Consider the following 19,623-nt stretch of genomic DNA (forward strand, 5'->3'; position numbering starts at 1 on the left):
ACTTCTATTTCATGTAATTAGACTTATACAGAAATTAGAAGGTTAAGTAACAACTAGTTAATCACCTAATTTCACAGCTATCTGAAGTGGCAATCATTATATAGCAGCTTATCTATGATACATTCAAGATACATGATACAATTTATTACTTGCCCATAAGCTAAAACACAGCCTGCTTAATACCTTTCCTTAAATTCCATCTCTATACTACAGTATACTTGAGGTCCATGCAAAAAAGTAGCTACCTTTTATATATGAAATGGATGATTAAGTCCATAGTGTTGTAAAAGCAACTTCATTTAAACATAACCACCCCCACCACCAAAAAAAGAAGAGGAAAAAAGAAAAGTAATGAAAATAATAAGGGAAAAACCCAAGACACACTTCCTAGGCGGAAAAAAAACAACAAAAAAAAACCCAAAAAAAACCCATCATGTAATTTCTGTCCTTGACGGAATGTATTAAATAAGCTAACACCCCCAACAAGCAAAACAAGTACTACAATGTAAAAATATTAAGAAAAATTAAAAAAGAAAACCCTCTCACATGCATAAATGAAAGATTGCACACAAAGAGCTCACATCTTTTCAAGCTTCGATAGTAAATATTCTGCTACTATGTATTAAATACTGCATGGTTTGCCCAGGCTAAGATGAAACCACATCATAAATCAATAAGCATTTTGCATTTTCTTTCATTACCTTGATGTTATTTTAAATAAATCTCAGACATTTTATCAGTTAATCTGCAGCTATTTCAGTGTGTATCTCTAAAACATAAGAGCTTAAAAATTACATAGCCATCATAGCTTGATCACATTTAAAATTAACAATAATTCTAAATATCCTGTCAGTGTTCAAATTTCCAATTGTCTCATAGATATATATTTTTTACAGTTTGTCTGAGTCTGGATGCAAATACAGGCTGTGCATTGCATGTGGCTGATACTCTTCTTAGGTTATTTTAACCTATAGATTTCCTGCCTTTATTTTTACTGCAATTTATTTATTGAAGAAACTGTAATGTGTCTTCTACAGTCACTGCTTCTCCATCTGTAGTGTTTACAAATTCTCTGGCATTCCATCCAATGCAGATTCTGAGTCCGTAGGTCTGGGGAAGATCCCGGAGTCTACATCTCTGAACGACCCTTAATCACCAATGCTGTCATTCAACAGACCAAACTGAGACTATAGCAGATCCCACAGTCTGGATTTTGCTGATTGAATCTTTCTAGTGTGTTTTAACATACTTCTCTGACCTCTGAATTTTCTAAATTAGTAGCTAAGTTCAGAGACTTGATCAGATTTAGGTTCCATATGTGTGTGTGCGTGTGCATGTGTGTGTTAAGTAGTGTTTTGTTCTTCCACCAGCAAGCACATAAAACATAATGCTTAATTGTCTCTTCCTTCATAATGTTAGTAGCTTGACCTTCAAGGCAAATACCCATTCATTCATCATGGGGTACAAAATTATGATAGTTTAATTTTCTCATTTCTTTTTCATTTATTAGTTAGAATATTACCATAAAGACCAATCTCTCCCTCATCTACTATTTAGTTACCTAGTGGTTTAGTTCATGTAAGAATTCCAAGGGACAAAAACTTGATAGTTTTCCTTTTGTTTACCAATTTTCAAAATGAATGGTTTATTAATATCTTCTAATGGTGACCATTTAGGATTTCTTTTCAATGTGTTTAGTGGTAATTGTTCTTGCTCTTGCTTTCATATTTATTATGAACTTACGAATCTAAACATATCTGATTCATTTCAATCCATTTCACTTGTAAGGTTCATATGAAAGACCTTTCAAGTTGGCCTCTGTGTCCTTTTGACACAACCTTAGTAGTGTTTGATTGCTGTCTTGCTCTTCTGTATGACAAGATGTTCCAGGCTTGACTTGTATTACATTTCCTGACCCAAATCTGCAATTAACCACTTCTCCAAAAACCATTATTCCTTTTGATGGGACTACAAATATATATATTTGTATACACATTGAAAAGAAATCCTAAATGGTCACCATTAGAAGATATTAATAATATATATATAGCATTGCTTAGAAAATACTGCCTTGTTCTACTGAAATTAATTTCAGAAAGATCATATAAATAAAATTATTTCTGGTCTGTTTTATTAAATGTGCCATATAAACAAAAAGCATCATTCTTAGAATAGTGAATACTTTCCAATAAAAAGTCAGGACAGACCTTAGACAAATTACCTAACCTCTAAATCCAATTTCATGCTCTGAAAAATACTTTCTTCATAGGGCTATTAATAACAAAGCTATCATTTATTAAGTATTTCCTGGAAGCCAGACACTTTACATATATTTTCTCTTTTAACCCATAAAACATATTTTCAAATAAGTAGTGTTTGACTTATTTTATGAATGAGTAAACTTTCCCAAGGTGACACAGCCAGTTCAGGGGCAGAGTCAGTACCTTAACCCAGGTCTTTTTGACTTCATGCTTTTAACCTAGAGTAAAAGGTGGCAAGTAAATGAGAGAATGAAGATATGGTGTCAGTACCTGACAAACGGTGTCCAGTGAAAAATAGATGTCAGGTAACAGAAGTGGTCTTGGTAGATCTGTGCTTAGCATTTGGGCTGGGGGTGGGAGGATGGACAGGGAGAGGAGGCTGACCAGATTTCTGCTTTCCCAGGGTTTCTGGCCTGTTGACACTTCTCTTGCTAATTTCCCATGTAGGGTCTAACCTATCTGTCCATCATGACAGATGTTCTCATGTCAGAGCTCAAGGTCAGCCCTCAAGAGTTCAGGCTGGCACCTTCTGTCATGTTGTCTTTTGAATATGCTCAGCGCCTAGCAGGAGTCCGGAGGCAAGCCTGCGCTGGCCTTTTCCCCTTACATCATGTGTCATTAGCTGCTACACAGCTCTTTGTTCAAAACAAAATTCATAAAACTGACAGATTCATCTGCTAATGTCAGGAGGCATCAGAGCCAATTACAGGAAGCCTCCAAAAGGCAAGTAGGGTCACTTTTCACAAAATGGGATGAAGAAAAGGAAAATAGTCTTGTCATTAAAAAGGACAAATACATGTTCCTCTCAGCAGACTTACCCCACGAAAATAGAGAGTTTTATATTAGCACATAGTTTTATTATGATTGCTTTGAATAATTTCAAATCAAAGCATTTGCCCCCACATGCAACCAACCTATCATTAACCATTTTAAGCTAGTGAGCGGTATTTCCCATTGTAAGAAATATCTTTATAATGACAGAAAATTTAGTTATAAAGCACAAAGTTTTTACACTCTTTTTAAAGACAACAAATAGTCACATACATTGTTTAACATCATCTGGAAAGGAGTCTAGTCATTTGTTTCTTTTCATTTAAATTCAGACCTGGACGATTCTGGGGTCTGCTTATTCTGAGATACACCTAAAATGTACTCAAGCTCTTGAGCAAAAAAGGGACAAAATTAGTTGTATTTGAAGAAACCTGACTGCAAAGATTTGGGGCATAACCCCAGCACTACTGCTACCTCACAAGTTTAAGCCAAGTGAGAAAGTTTAATCCAAGTGAGAAAGTTTAGAGTCCACACAGGACTTCCCTTTCTGTTGACATCAATTCCAAGTTCATAGGTGGGAAGTATCCCCCAAGACCACACCTGGGTTCAGTAATTTGCTAGGACTTACAGAAGTCACTGAAAGCTATTATAGTCATGGTTACAGTTACTACAAGGAAAAGGTACAGATTAAAATCAACCAAGGGAAGAAGCACGTAGAGCAGGATCCAGAAGTACCAAGTCAAGAGCTTCCACTGTCCTCTCCCTATGGAGTCAGGATGTGTTACTTTCCCAGCTCCAGTGTGTGACAACATGGACAAAATATTGTTCATCAGGGAAACTCACTAGAGCCTCTGTGTTCAGGGTTTTTATTGGGGCTTCATTATGTAGGTGTCACTGATTGCCCACGTGGTTGATCTCAGTCTCCAGTTTGGGGGTGACCCAAATTCTGCCCCCTAAATCATATTGTTGGTCTTTCTGGCATGGCCAGCCTCTACCCTAAATCATATTGTTAGCCTAGGACAAATCCCAAATTTTTCAAATCCCAAAACCTCTTTTAGGGCAAGGTTCAATTCTTTACTATACAACTACATTACATAGGAAATAGGGCATGAGGAAAGATAGTAATCAAGATAGTAATAACAAAAGCTACCTGCCAAGCACAATGTCAAGCATTTTACAAATATCTCATTTAATTCTAATAATTATTCAAGAAGGCAGGTCCAATATGTAGCTCCAATGTGTAGATGAGGAAAGTGAAGGTTTAGAGAGACAAAGTTGCAAAACAAGATCATCCACCCAGTGCTGTAAGAACCTGGCTTAGAGCCCACTGCCGAATGGCTCCAGTGCCCTCCTCATGTTGCCCCACCACGGGGAAGGCATGGCTGCCATATATACGGCTTCAAAGGCACCATTCTTGCTGACTTCTCTAAGTCTGCCTCCCAGAGCTGAACAGCTCAGTCACCTTGAGGGAATGGCCCAGCCTCCTAGATTTGCTACCCAAATCAAAAGGGAGGAACTCGGGGCACCTGGGTGGCTAAGTCTGTTGGATGTCCGTCTTTGGCTCAGGTCATGATCTCACAATTTGTGGGTTCAAGCCCCACATTGGGCTCTGTGCTGACAGCTCAGAGTCTGGAGCCTGCTTTGGAATCTGTGTCTCCCTCTCTCTCTGCCCCTCTCCCACTCATACTGTCTCTCTGTCACAATAATAAATAAACATTAAAGAAAACTTTTTTTTGTAAAGGAAGGAACTCTTGCTGAGACTCTTCAGAGCAAAACCCTGCACCTATATAGATAACTGTTTAAGATACAAAAATGTTAAAATGCCCCCACTGCCTGCCAAAGAGTGGTTATTCAAGAAAAGGCAAAAACTGGACAGGAGTTTGGGGGAGAAAAATGATTTTGGTTTTAATGGGTTAAATTTTAATTGATGATATATATGAATATATAAATTTTAGATGATATATATGAATAAATTTATCTATTACATCTAGAAACATGGGACAAAAATGTTGGTTCTGTTTGAACATGGAGCAACTTAACATTTTTCAGATTTTCAGATTCTTCTTTCTGTTATTCACAGTGACTGTGTTCAGCCATTCAAGCAGGTTTATTCTTTCATTGGATGCTCTTTCCAAGAATATAAAATGCATGCTGAGCAGTGGTTTAAAGAGTGTTTTAAATTCTGGGTGGAATTTGTCTATGGGAATTGTTTAGATCTAATGCACTATTTTTATTAAGTGGTAAAGTGACCTATAGCACACATGTATCAATCAACAGAGTTTAATAGTTGGTATGTAATTTTTGTATATGGTTTTAAATTTTTTTTAATTTTTAATGTTTATTTATCTTTGAGAGAGAGAGAGCGCACACGCAAGTGGGGGAGGGACAGAGAGAGAGGGAGACAGAGGATCTGAAGTAGGCTCTGCACTGTCAGTGCAAAGCCCAATGTGGGGTTTAAACCCCACAAGCATGAGAGCATGACCAGAGCTGAAGTCAGATGCCCAACCAAATGAGCCACCCAGGCGCCTCTGAGAGAGAGAGAGTGGGGGGGAGGGGCAAAGATAGTGGGAGAGAGAGAATCCCAAGCAGGCTCCACACTGTCAGCACAGAACCCGACATGGAGTTTGAACTCAGGAACTGTGAGATCGTGACCTGAGCAAAAATCAAGAGTAGGATGTTCAACCAACTGAACCACCCAGGCACCTCTGAAAAGTTCTTTATTTGTTTATCTGCCTATGTGTTTTAACTATCTGGATGCTAAAAGTTAGGCAATCAATTCATACCAATTTTTATATAGATATGAAGAAGAAAATGTTAGTAATTGTGTTTCCTAATACACATCAAGATTACGGAAAGTTTGGATATTTTGGATAAATGTCTCCCATAAAATCATATATCTTAGCTTCATAAAAGATGACAGCTTAAAAAATCCAGAAAGGGAAGTTTTCTAAGATTTGAGTGATTTAGTTCATGTAAGAGATGGTAACATACACTGAAATATACATGTTGAAAAGTTGAGACTTTTATTTTCATATTACAATGTGTAAATGCTTTTTATATCAGAAGAGGTAATAGAGTTCATAATTAGACCTAGAATATTGTATTTTAATTATCAATGCCAGAAGCGTAACTTTGAAAGAAATAAAATAAACTTACTGTTGAGAAACCCATCCTGTGTACAATCATTTCTACACATCTATCCTTTTTTCTCTCATATTCAGCTTACAATAACAGCTACCAGAACCTGATGGCATTATGATTCATCTTTAAGTGCGTTTAGATGTTTTTTCAAAGTTTCATTAGGCATTTCTGGAAAAGAGCCAGATTACTGTGCAGATTTTAAAAGTGTTATTCAGCTCTCTTGCCTTAATAACAAGATCTTCCATTAACTAACTTGTGTAAACCACTTTGTGGGGCTTAGTTGAGGATATGTAAACCAGAGAAGGGCCTGGCACAAGATGGCAGAGAACTTGTGTGTTCACACAGCCTCCACTCTCAGGATAAGTGGTGCGATCCACAGGATCAGAACACCGGCTGGTCTGAGGAAGAGGCCTCAAAGGCAAGGCCCTCAGTTCACCTCTAGTTTGGACAAATGTAGTATGCTGGCTGCGATGTGATCTAGGGTCAGGGACAGAGAGGAGTATGTGACCAACGCCCAGTGAATAATTATGAGGGTTCATGCCCTTGGGCTTGCTCTATGCAGCTTTACACACATGGTCAGCTGGGATGCAGGGGTGGCTGGGAGGACACGAGGCTTCCAGAATCCTACCAGTTGCTATTAGGCTCTGTGCATGTACCTTATATGAGATGCTGGCTTATACACATTGCTCATGCTGCCTTTAATCCACACTGCCTCATAAGACAGTCGTTACAATCCTTATTTCGTAGCAGAAGGATCACGGTTCAGAGCCATTTACTGAGTTACTTAGTACCACGTAACAGAAGGTAGTCTGTGCTTAACCCCAGTCTGAGCCTCAACACAGTGCTACCAAGACACAACACTGACTTTTATTCTCTTCCTATTCACACTGTTTCTAATAGTAAAAATGAGTGAAAGAATACAAAATTTTTTTTGTATTTTATCCCCACAGTCAGGTTCATATTACAAGGTATAATTGATTGCAATCTTTTTTGTGAACAATTTATATTTTTATTTCCTTGTGAGCGCATTTATTTTGTTCACTATTCTAACTAAAGAGCATTGTCTCAAGCTTTCCATTCTCATAATAAACTTTAGCTTTTAATGACGAGTAATTAAAACCTCCATCATAAGTCATGTAAAATTTTTCAGGTTCACTGATTAATACTTAAACACTTCCCTTTGGAGCTCTGGTAAAGAAAAATGATGTGATGGCTTCAAATTGTGAGCCAAGGAGGTGTTCGTTCAAGTAGGGATCTCTCCCCCTGTGTAGGGACTTTGCTCTTACAAAAGCATTACAAAGGGTTCTGTTCTTGCACAAGAACACCATGAAAGACCACCACCCATGAGAGCCCTTAATGAAAATGTCCCAAGAATAATGTAGCTGTCTTGTTCCCTCTGGTACTGTCCTGCAGTGCTGATGCTCTTTACTCAGACTGCCACTGGGGGTGAACAAGAGTATTATGAACATTATGAATCAAAGGTCTGTTTTCCAGGCCCTGCCAAGAATGTGTACCATGTTTTAGTTTTTGTACTAAAGCTTTCCCTTCCTTCATTCAGCGTGTATTAACACCACCCCCTGCCCCACCCATGTGTGACCACCCAGGCTTCAGCAACTAGTACAGCATAAAACAGTAATTCTTGTCTGCAGACTTTTTTAAGCTATAGAATTGATTTTAGACCCTATTTTACATTTCAGAAGAGAAACCCTGTCATGGACTTTAGGTCAGGCAGAGAGAGAACAAATCCTTGATGCTGGCCTGATGGTGATTGGGGTACATGCTCATCCCCAAGCCGCTTCAGGGGTAGACACACAGCTGCATGGTGGGTACTGGCAGCTCCAGGAGGCGCCGTGCACACGGGCTTCAGTGTGATGGGCGCCTCCTAGAGTTAGCAGTGGGGCACCCAGCAACGAGTCTGGACAGGTAGGCCATGAGAGAGTCTTTTATGAGAAATGTGTGACTCCTGAGGATAATGCCACCATTACAAATCAGTGAGTCAAAATTGTACAGTGTTAATAAGTATGAAGCCCAATGCCTGATTGTCATGAGTCCAGATCCTGGCTTAGCTGTGCATCCTTTGGAGCAAGTTATTTAACTCCTCCAGGCCCTGGTCTTGTCATCTGCAAATAAAGTTAATAGCCATTTCTTACTATGAGGATTAAGTAAATTAGTTATTTGTAAGGCATGTAGATACTTCCTGATACATAAGTACCCTAGAAGTTATTTGTTACAAAAATTCAAAAACACATTTGATTGATCATGCTGTTGGTGCTTAGTAAAATTAAATATGAATGACATGATCAAGACTGTCAGTAATTTCTTTCCCTGTTCTTAATTATTGAAGTAGTTATTGTTGCTGGATAGCCGTTATTTCAAATTAGAGTCACTTTCTTTGTTGCATTTTTCCTAGTAGAGAAAAAATGGAAACAACCTAGATGGTTATTAGTGGGAGACTAGATAAATTGTGACAGATTCATAAAATATGATAATATACAGTGTTTAAAATAAATTAGTTAACTATATGAAATGACAGGGAAACATTTGTAAAACACTGTTAAATGTTAAAAAATTATAGAAAAATGTTACATATACAAAGTATACAATAAACTTTCATATCAACTTTAAAAACATACCAAGGTAAGTATTTTGGATACAAACATACCTACAAAAGGTGTAATAAAGACACAAACATGAAGGATTCACAACAATATCAAGACACTGCTGGAAGGAAGGAAGGAAAGGAAGGGAATTTGGCAAGAGCAAAAAAGGAGCTCAGTTTTATCTGTAGCACTTTCTTCCTCAAAAAGAACCCCCAAATTTCTGAAACAAATGTAGCAAAATCAGGTTGGAGGTTACTTTATTATATTATTCTCTAATATTTTTACTTTTTTTTTAACATATTGATAATAAAAATAATAATTAACAGAATGCATTTAGATGCTAAACTGTAATTCTAAAGTTTCCACCCATGGAGTTTATTACTGTTTCTAGTTAACTAAAAAAAAAAAGAATTTCAAAACATTAACATACCACTAATTGTGCTGGGGTTTCTTATGGATGGTCCTATTTCATGAGATTTAGGGAGCGGTTTGGCACAAAGGCTGTAAAGAATTCATTTTCATTATTCTAGAAAGAATTTTAATGGCCTATTGTACATCAGTGTTAATGAGAGTCATGTAGACAAACCTCTAAGCAGTTTTTTCAAGGGCTGGATATTTTGCTCAGCCAAAAATGCTAAAGTACTTTCTTTCCTTCCTGGATAATTCTGCTATGCAAGAGTGTTGTATGTTTTCTGGTGCTTCAAATGAAACAGTATGGAACATTTATTCAAGGTGTTTTGCTTTGCAGACTTCTTCAGCAAAACAACAAGGCAACCAATCATTCTTTTGAATCTATGTAATGAATTACACTTTGAATATGTTATTGATTGGTAGAGCAAACAGCACCATGACCCAGATTTTCAGTCTTACCTCATTGAGATGTGGCTGGTATGTTTGGCAATTCTCTGTTCATTGTGTAAATTAACTGGGACAATGACCTGTGACTGTAGAATTGCAACTTTGCAGTTAAATATGCCGTTGACCTTTTTATGTCCTATGTATATTATATTATGTGTAAAATGGTCACCAAATTAATTGTGTCAGATATTGTCTACATTCTAACTAGAAAACAATTTTCATTGTCTGGAACATGAATTTTTAGAGTAGATATATTTTAAGTACCTCTATTTCAATGCTCTTTAGCATTGCTGAGATTATTAAACATGGAATGTATTCATCCATTCTGTATTATTTATTGACCACTCACCATATACTGTTGGATCTAGAGATAAAGTGGTGACCAAGGCAATGCCATGCTCTCCAAATTTTTAATAATCTAAAGGGTAATAGAGTCAAGAAAAGAGGCCATTACAGTGAGATAAGTATTATATGTGGGATAAACAAAAGGCATTAAAGAAGCACATTACAGGGAAACCCAGTCCTAGGAAGATCAAGTTGAGAGATCAAGGAAGGCTTCCTAGTGGTACTGTCTATGCTGATCCTTCATTTGGAAACTGGATAAAGAATAGTCCAAGCAGAGGAATCAACACAAGGAAAAGTCTAGAGACAAGACAAGACGAAGTATACTTCAGGCCAGATGTCCAAATGTTTGTTTGGTATGAGGAGTCTTCACTAGTCTGTGGTTATACCTCTTTGGAATGCCTACGTCAGATCATCGTGAGCATAGCCATTGGACACCAACCATTTGAAAGTCCTAGATTTGATCCTCAGCTCAATGCTCAGGCCCCACCCAAAGATAATTACATCAGAATTTCGGGGACTGGTCCCAGACATTGAGATTTTAAAAATCTCTCAAGAAGATGTGAATATTCAGTCAAGTTGCAAATCACTAATTTACAAGGTAAATTCAGAGAGGTGTGTTGATTTTAGGCAATTAAGAAAGACAGAAATGCTGTGCAAGGGCATTGCCAAAATGAGTTGACTGTAAAGAAATGACCTTGGGGATCACATCTACCAGCCATGAATCTAAGTACAAAACACTAAGAAGTGTGACTCATATTCTAGAGCAGGCTTTTAACATATTCAGAAAGATAGCACTTCACACTTTTTTCAGTTCAATTTTTTGTTCATTCCAAAACACTTAGCTAATCCTTAGTATATGTCAGTATGCAAAGTGCTGTGGATACATGTATGAGTAAGACATCGATGTCTTACCATCCCCAAACTCCCAGTTTAGTGAAGAGGCAATTTCTAATTACAATCATGTAAAAAGGCTATTCAGAGCTGGGTACATATTACCCAGGGGGCAGTGGTATCAGACAAAATGAGAGAGAAATAACTAAATTTTGAAGGATGAACAGGAAATAGCAATTCACTGATTTGGAGAGATTTTCAGTGTGTTTGGAGCAAAAGATATGAAAAGTGTAGCATCCAGAAGGACGGTTGAAAACTGGGCTAGTACCAGAGGTCCAGGGAACCAGGCAATTAAGAAATGCAACTATACATGACCCACACTCTGACATTCTCCATGTAGCTGGAAAGCTCTGTTTTACAAGTCTCCATAACATTGAAAAGGTCTTCACCTCATATTGTGGCCACTGGAATAAAACCAATGGTAGAAATTAGAAGTTCAAAGTTCTGGGGCACCTGGGTGGCTCAGTCAGTTAAGCGTTTGGCTTCAGCTCAGGTCATGATCTCACGGTTTGTGGGTTTGAGCCCCACATTGGTCTCTGTGCTGATAGCTAGCTCAGAGCCAGAGCCAGTTTCAGATTCTGTGTCTCTCTCTCTCTCTGATCCTCCCCTGCTCATGTTGTCTCTGTCTCTCAAATATAAATTAAAAACAGAAGAAAAAAGAAGTTCAAAGTTCTAAGAGTGGCTCAGGAGTCTGTTGAAGTTCTTGAGGACCAGCTTGAGCACAGCTATAGTACTGAAGGTGTGTATCACTGGGTGGCCAACCTGTGAGATGGCCTTCAATGATCTCTCTCTTTTGGTATTCACATCCTTACAAAATCTTTCTCTTGAGTATGGGTTGAACTTACTAACCCTTTTCTGAAAAATAAGGGAGAAGTGTCATTTCTGATCATAGGTTATAAGAGAGACTACAGGTTCTCTCTCTTTCTCTCTGTCATTGCTCTCATTGTAGAGAGGACTGAGGCTTGCCAATCACCATTCTCAGTGAGCTTAAAAGCAGATCCCTCCCCAGTCAGCCCTTCAGATATGACTGCATCCATGGCTGACAACTTGGTTGCAACTGAGATATCTTAAATCAGAGGCACTCAGTTTTAAGCTGTGTCCAGATTCTTGACCTACAAAACTATGAGATAATAAATTTTGGTTTTTTAAGCAACAGTGTTTTAGGATAATTGTAGTGCAGCAATGCATAATAAATACAGTCACCATTCACTCAGGGTTTCTGCATATTCGCTATCCTCTATGAAGACCTCTCAGGTTGGCTTCAAAGAGCTATTATTATTAACAATCATGATTTCTTCTTGAAAAATAAGGTTTATTTCAGGCCTGAAATATGTAAAACTACAAATGAAAAACTAAGGGATTCCAAATCTGTTCTTATGCTATAAGCTTAAAAGACAAGATGGTGAAGATTATGGTTTTGGGCAATATTCAGAGCCATGGTCCTATGGCTCTTTTCCGTCTGACAGTGACCTCTACTCCATTTCTTTCCCATCACCCACACTCCACCAGAATACAATGTTCAGAGCAGGTAACGTTCAATGCTGAGCAAGTGCTCAGGATGGCATCTTGGAATCTAACTGCAGATCAGCTGCCAAGCCTAGGCCATTGTCCATTGAGCTGCCCTCATTTCATTTCTTCCTATTTTACCACAATACTGAAGTTTAGAATGATTTGGACTCTGTGTGTTTATTCAGGCTTTCTGGCACATCTTTCCTTTTATTTTTACATGATGTAATGTTTTTTCTTCAAACGTTCATGAGAAAATGCTTTGCCTAGTGATCTAAAGTCCTGCCAGTCTTACTCTGGCATAGAAATCAATCCAAAAGGCCAAAATCTATAATAAAAGCACATCAGTCTTTGACACAATTCATTTGTTTAATTAAACATTTGAGCAGGAACAGTAAAAAATATGTAATACTATAATATTTTAGAATCCTTCTAAATAGGCAGTTTATCATGTGTGCAGAACCTAATGCATTTCTTCTTACCTTCATAACACAGGGGAAGAAAACCTCCTGGCAATTTTACGACGAAGGTGGTGGAAGTATATGATCTTGGGACTCATCGACCTGGAAGCAAATTACCTGGTGGTCAAGGCCTACCAATACACGACTCTGACCAGCATCCAGGTACTGGTGGCTTTTTTGTTCTTGTCAGCTTCCTCCATTTCCAGAGGTAGTTTATTTTCAGTTGAGTCACCTGGGAATCTGAATACTCGTCTAGAAGTTTTACAACAAGAGGGAAATTGGGTGTATAAAAAGTAACTTGAGCTTTATTTCTATGTCTTATTAATTTTTCTTAATTCAAATGTAATTGGCTGTCTTTTTCCTCTTTGTTCTTAATAGACCATAAGTATTGACAATGTAGGAAAATATTTTCTGGCTATGAATAGTAGCAACTAATCTTACGTCAGTAGGAGAGCTATTAATAAGCATAGAAAAAAGCTATTTTAAGCACAACTTATAACATTTTAGAACATGTTAATGGGCTTTGAGTAAGTAATCACAGTGCTTGATAATCTTTTCTTTTAGCTTTCCTTAATGAGGAGACTTTGCAAACTGAAGGGACAGAATTTTTCCTAAAAGAACAAGACATAAATTCCTAAGTAGTGTTATTCATAAAGATAATCACTGTGTCCTCCTTTCATCTCTCTCTTTTTCTTTTCTGCACATGCATATACACACACATACAAACAATTGCAAATTTAACTTGGGTTTTCACAATTTTCAGCAAGCACCTCTTACATTCTTCATTACGTCATAAATAATAAGCATGACTATTTTTATTTCACCCTCATTTCTCCCTTTATGGCAATATTATGAATTCTGTAATCATTTCAAAGCTCCAGGATGAAAGCAAAAACATTTATTTACATATAGTAGTTGACTTAGACTTGATGCCACAACAACATTCCCGCCATTTTAAGAATTTGCTTAAAACAACAATAACAAAAATGGAGAAACAAACCAGCAAACCAACCCCCTAAACAACTTGAGATTATATAGACTGAATAGGAAGCTCTCCAGACCAGGTTTAGATGGAGCTACAGGCTTCTTCCCGCATGCCCAGTGAGAGACAGAAAGATCTCTCACCCACTAAAGGTCTCTACACCCATTGACTAAAAGTCCAGAGCTCAGTTCTGATTGGACTGCAATTATAGCAGGGAGGTGCTGAGACCTAACTGGCTTAAACTTGGATTCCCCAACCCCATACAGAACCAGATTTCTCTGACTGCCTTAGACACGTTTTTCAGTAGGCGGCCTACTGGCATTTTAGGTGGGGCAATTTTTCATGATTTGGGTCCCTTTCCTACTTTATTGATCACTGAACATTCCTAGTCCTTGCCCACTAAATGCCAATAGCATTTTTTTCAGACATTGTAATGACCCGAAGTGTCTCTGTGGATTTCCAAATGCCCTCTGGCAGAGAGCTACCCTCTCTATTTAAGGATCAGTGACTCATCAATCAGCACTCTCTCCTGGAGTCAGGGTGAGAGCAAGCCCACAGAGCGAGAAGAGAGGTGGACAGATGCTGGAAATCAGCTGTAGTGCCTCTGTGCCCAGCTTAAGGCTCACTCAACTCAACAAGCCCCACAGTGACAACTGATGTCTGTCTTCTGTGCTCCCATGGCACTTTGTCTTCTAGTTCTGTCTGCAGTCTGTCTTACCTAAGAATCATGCCTTACCTAAGAATGATTCCCACCTACTCCACCAAACTGTGAGTCTCTTTCACAGCAAGAGTGATTTCTTGCTCACCTTTGACTTTCTGGTACCTGGTAGAAAACCCAGAACCATTCCAGGTACTCAATAAATGTTAATTCACCTGCACTGATTTCCAGTATTCAGGGGCACAGAAATTCCCAGAAGTTCTCTACCTAAATGTAGAGTTTCCAGAATGTCTTTACAGATGTGGTGGGACAAGGAAGAGACAAATGGTAGCTTTGTGGAAGAACTGTGCCTATTAGCCCAGAGCCAAAAACTAAAAATGAGGCTAGGGAAGAATGAGGAGGAGTCTTTCCCCTTTAAAAATACAATTGGCTCTTGTGGTTTTTTTTTTTTTCTTTTGACATTGAAAAGCCACAACTAATTGCTGGTTTCTTACAGAGGTTTTCCCAAAATTTTTTTCAATTTAAAAAAAAATTTATTTATTTATATTTAGAGAGAGAGAGGGAGCATGCACAGGTGAGGTAGGGGCAGAGAGTGAGGGAGAGAGAGACTCCCAAGCAAACTCTGCAATGTCAGCAGAGCCTAATGCAAGGCTTGAACTCACGAACCATGAGATCATGACCTGAACTGAAATTAAGAGTTGAATGAATGTTCAACCGATTAAGCCACCCAGGCTCCCCCTCTAAAGTTTTTTTTCAATTTTTCATTTTTCTTTTTGTGAACAGTGACAATTTATTCTTAACAACTGGTTCCCTGGTCTCCAGGTGTTTAGTTCAACCCATGTCATACACTGCCATCCTAAGCCATCCTGCCACCTCTCTCAAATTAGCTGTTTAACACCTATTCAATGCTCCATTCTATGAAAAAGTTTATTTTAATTCCATAGAGAGAAAGAAAAATAATAATCCTACCAAAATATTAGTTGGTCTTCATTGTAATTTACTTAGCAACCGATAACAGAAAGAAAAAAGCAATTTGAAGCTAACAATTCTAGAATTCTTTTTACCACCTACAACAAATAATCCCTTTAAATAACAATAAATGGTCAGAACAGAAGGCATCTGCTCTTGGAACCATGTCTGTACTGCTGTTTAGTAAGTTACTATATTTGGTAGAACTAAAAAGGATCAATACTTTCCTTTTGTTTCCATAATTATTTTTTTGTCAACCACTCACAGAACCCACACACATTTATTACTGGACAAGTTTGTACATAGAACCCAAGAAGAACATCAATATTGTGGACAATTGTTTTCTTTTCCATTAGATAAGGCAGCATAGACACATACAAACATTGAGTAGCTCCCCATCTTTCTAAATATTATTGTACATATAGTATTATCTCCTGCTACCTTTGGTGAATGGGTTCAGAAAGTGACTCATGGGATCTTCATTCTTGAGAGAGACACTTTTGCGAAGAATTTTATTTAATGGTAACAATTGCTAGTGAATTACACCAGGCATCAGAGAATGTTGGATTTCTTTAATTTTTCTGTGTATACACATATTGTTTCAAAAGTATCTTTCAGCTTAAATTGGCCAGCTTCTCTTTTCTTTTTGAGTTTGCCATAAATTAAAATAATTCCGCTTATAATAAGGTTATAAAACCTTTTGCTTTTACTCATATTAATCAATAGGGCAAATACATTAATTAAGCACATGAGAAATGAGCTATTTACTGCAGCTGATGAATAAGCCTTGCCCTCCAGATGTATGGATGATAAAGGGAATTAAGAGGCAAAGTCAGTTGAAAGCAACACCAAGTACGGCAGGAGAACAGATGCGTAAGTGCTACAGTTTCCCAAGGAGGCAGAGACGACGTTTATTTCCAAATTCCATCTTTGTGAGTCTACAAGATTGGATAAAGTGTAGAGAGAATAAAATGGGGTGTGGCTTTGCACCTGGAGTGAGAGCATAACAGGGCTCGGGGACAGGAAACCCAATGAATATGAAGAGCAATTTTTCCAGTTTGATTCATCTAGTCACTTCAAAAATAAATACTTCTACATTCAAGATATCATATTAAGTGGTGAACAAAGGTGTGAGCAAAAATAGATACCCTCTGTATTATCATGGAGCTTCCAGGCAGATGGGGAAGGCAGTCTTTGGTCAAATAATCCAATGAATGGATGTATAATTATAATGAGGGATAAATGTTCTCAAGGAAAGCATTCTATGAGGATGGTTGTCAAATAACCTGACCTCAACGGGGGGGGGGGAATCAGGGGGGGTGAGATTTTTCTTAAAAAACTGATAGTGGAGCTGAGCTCTAAAAGAGGAGTGGAAAGAGGTCCAAACAAGAAGACAGTATACTCAAGGCCCTGTGTGAGAAGGACTGTGGCAAGGATGAGGTTGTGGACAAAGTCATGTGGCTGAGCACAGAGAATGAATAGTGCTACCAGATGGCCTGGAGAAGGAGGCAGGGACCAGACTATGAGTCTTGATGGCCAGGTCAAGAATTTAAGTCTTTAGGCTAAGTGCCAGGGCAACTCAAATTTGAGTTTTTAAGAAAACTCGGGCTCCGGTGTAGAGAACAGATTGAAACAATGGATTGTCATAAGTAGAGTAGAGGAATAGAGGAAGATAGAGCTGAAACTTTAAGTTGGTGCCAATATAGAGTGTGACTTAGTTTTATAGGTAAAAGAGAGCATGAAAGTTTCTGAGGAAAGAAATGATAAGATGTGACCCAGTAGCCCTTTTGCGAAGCACTTCTGTTTTAACATGACAGTCTTCATTAATAGTTGGCGGAGCACCAACTACTTTTGTTTCCTGATTCTCTTAAACACAGAGACATAAAGTAAAAAGACATTATGAGCCTCTCCTTGCTTTCTCCTCCTGCTCTTTCAGTACATTCACCAAACATAGGGTTAGATGTTAGAAACAATTGTTACATGAAACTTGAGAGGAAAACTATATTTTTGAAATGACTATAGACTCACAGGAAATTGCAAAAATACAGTTTTTTGCACCATTCATGCAGCTTTCCCTAATGATGACATTGACTTTAGTGTAATGTCAAAACCAGGTTATTGATATTGGTACAAGAGTGTTAACTAGACTACAGACCTTTTTCAGTTTTCAACTTACTTTCCTTCATGTGTGTGTAGTTCTGTGCAATTTGATCCCACATGTAAGTTTGTGAAAACACTACCACAAACAGAATACAGAACTGCCCTATTACCACAAAGGAGCTCCCTTGTGCCACCCCTGTCAAGTTTTAGCCAACTCACCACTGCCATCCTGGTCATCTGGCAACCATTAATCTGTTCTCCATCTATGTGATTTTGTCAGCAGGAGGGTGGGTTACTATGTAAAATGGAATCATGTAGTGTTTAGCCTTTAGAGATTGTTTTCTTTTTCACTAAGTATAATGTCTTAAAGTGCGGCCAGATTGTTGCATATATCAATAGTTTGTTCCTTTTTACTGCTGAGTAGTATTCCATGGTCCAGATATACCAGGGTTTATTTAACCATTCACCTGTAGCAAGACAGTTGGGTTGTTTCCATGTTGGGCTTTTACAAATAAAAGTGCTATGAACATTCACTTGCACTTTGCTGTGTTGACATAAGGTTTCATTTCCCTGGGATAAATGCTCCAAAGTGCAATTGCTGGATCATATGGAAGGTGCCTATTTGGTTTTGGAAACTGGCGAACACTCTCCAGAGTGGTTGTACCGTTTTACGTTTCCTCCAGCAGTGTGTGAGATCTGGTTGGTCCCCATCTTCCCACCCTCACGAGCACTTGGTGTTACCATTTTCTCATTTTAGCCATTGCAAAAGATACATGGTGATATTTCATGATGGTTTTAATTTCCAATTCCTTAGGGACTAATAGTGTTGAACACCTTTTGGAAAAAAATTTTTAACTTTGCCATTACAGTCGGAAGCTAAAGAAAGTTAACAATGGCAAAAGAGATAACATATTAAGGAAAAAGGTGATGGAAGAGAGACATTAAAGTGAAGGAATCCAGCTGTTCCCTTTATTATAAAATAGATTTATAAGGATTTATAAGAATTGTATTCTAAAGACACATTTGTGGGTTTGTATCTCTTGACTTGTGGAGAATGACTAGATTGTACTTGTGACTTTGAGAAAGATTAGCAATGACATTTGGATAAATTCTAAAAGCTATTCTATTTTTATAACTGTGCTATATGAACCATTCCAGTAGAAATATCAGCTTTACAACTTTTTGCCTAAAGATTATTCATCTTTTTTCAGCCACATAGTACTAAAATGCAAACAGATGAAACTGGTGCTTCTGTGAAATAAGAAGAAAGCTGTCTCTTCATATGTGGTTTTGGTAACTAAAATTAACTCACATTGGAAACGATTTACAGTATTCTTGCTGATAACCATGCTGAGGAGTCTATACCTCCAACACATCCCCTCCTTCACACAGTGCATACTTCAGAGCACCGTCTATTCCTCAAGCACTTGACATCAGGAGCAAAGGACAAGAAAGAAATACCTCCAGCGCTGATTATTTTCTTTCTGCTGCATTTCTCTGATTCAAGCATGTTAGGACAGGATAATACAGAATGCAAGCCAGCATCCCCAGTGCACAACGTTCATCCCTGAGACTAATTCTACAGGGCACACACATGCAACATGGTCATGTAACATACCCATCATGCTACAGCATACACGTGTTCTATGTAGTTGTAACACATAACACGCTACGGCATCAGCATGCGACATGTACATGTAACATACCCAACATGCTACAGCGTACACATGTTCTATATAGTTGTAACACACAACACGCTAGGGCATCTGCATGTGACATATACATGTAACATACCCAACATGCTACAGTGTACACATGTTCTATGTAGTTGTAACACACAACACGCTAGGGCATCCGCATGCGACATGTACATGTAACATACCCAACATGCTACAGCGTACAGGTGCAGGAGTTTATCTCATCCCTGTACACCACTCTCAGGCCTTTCTGGGTCTTCTCTTTGTGTATTTTCAGTAGGCTGTAAGTTGTATCCGATACAGAGAAAGGCTGGGTAGTTTCTACCTTGTTATGTCTAAAATTTAAGTCATGTGAATAGACTTGCCCTACCAATGTATTTATT

General features: G+C 38.1%; 1 protein-coding gene across 1 annotated transcript in view; it reads left to right on the forward strand.

Moving 5' to 3' along the window:
• The window catches only part of SLC35F1 (solute carrier family 35 member F1), a 182,126-nt gene that overhangs the window by 90,607 nt on the left and 71,896 nt on the right, over positions 1–19,623 (forward strand). The window contains exon 4 of the mRNA XM_029943216.1: positions 12,869–12,996. Coding sequence (XP_029799076.1) covers positions 12,869–12,996 — 128 coding nt within the window. The remainder of the gene's footprint in view (positions 1–12,868; positions 12,997–19,623) is intronic.

The sequence above is a fragment of the Suricata suricatta genome, chromosome 7, assembly GCF_006229205.1.
Source record: "Suricata suricatta isolate VVHF042 chromosome 7, meerkat_22Aug2017_6uvM2_HiC, whole genome shotgun sequence".
Taxonomy (NCBI): domain Eukaryota; kingdom Metazoa; phylum Chordata; class Mammalia; order Carnivora; family Herpestidae; genus Suricata; species Suricata suricatta.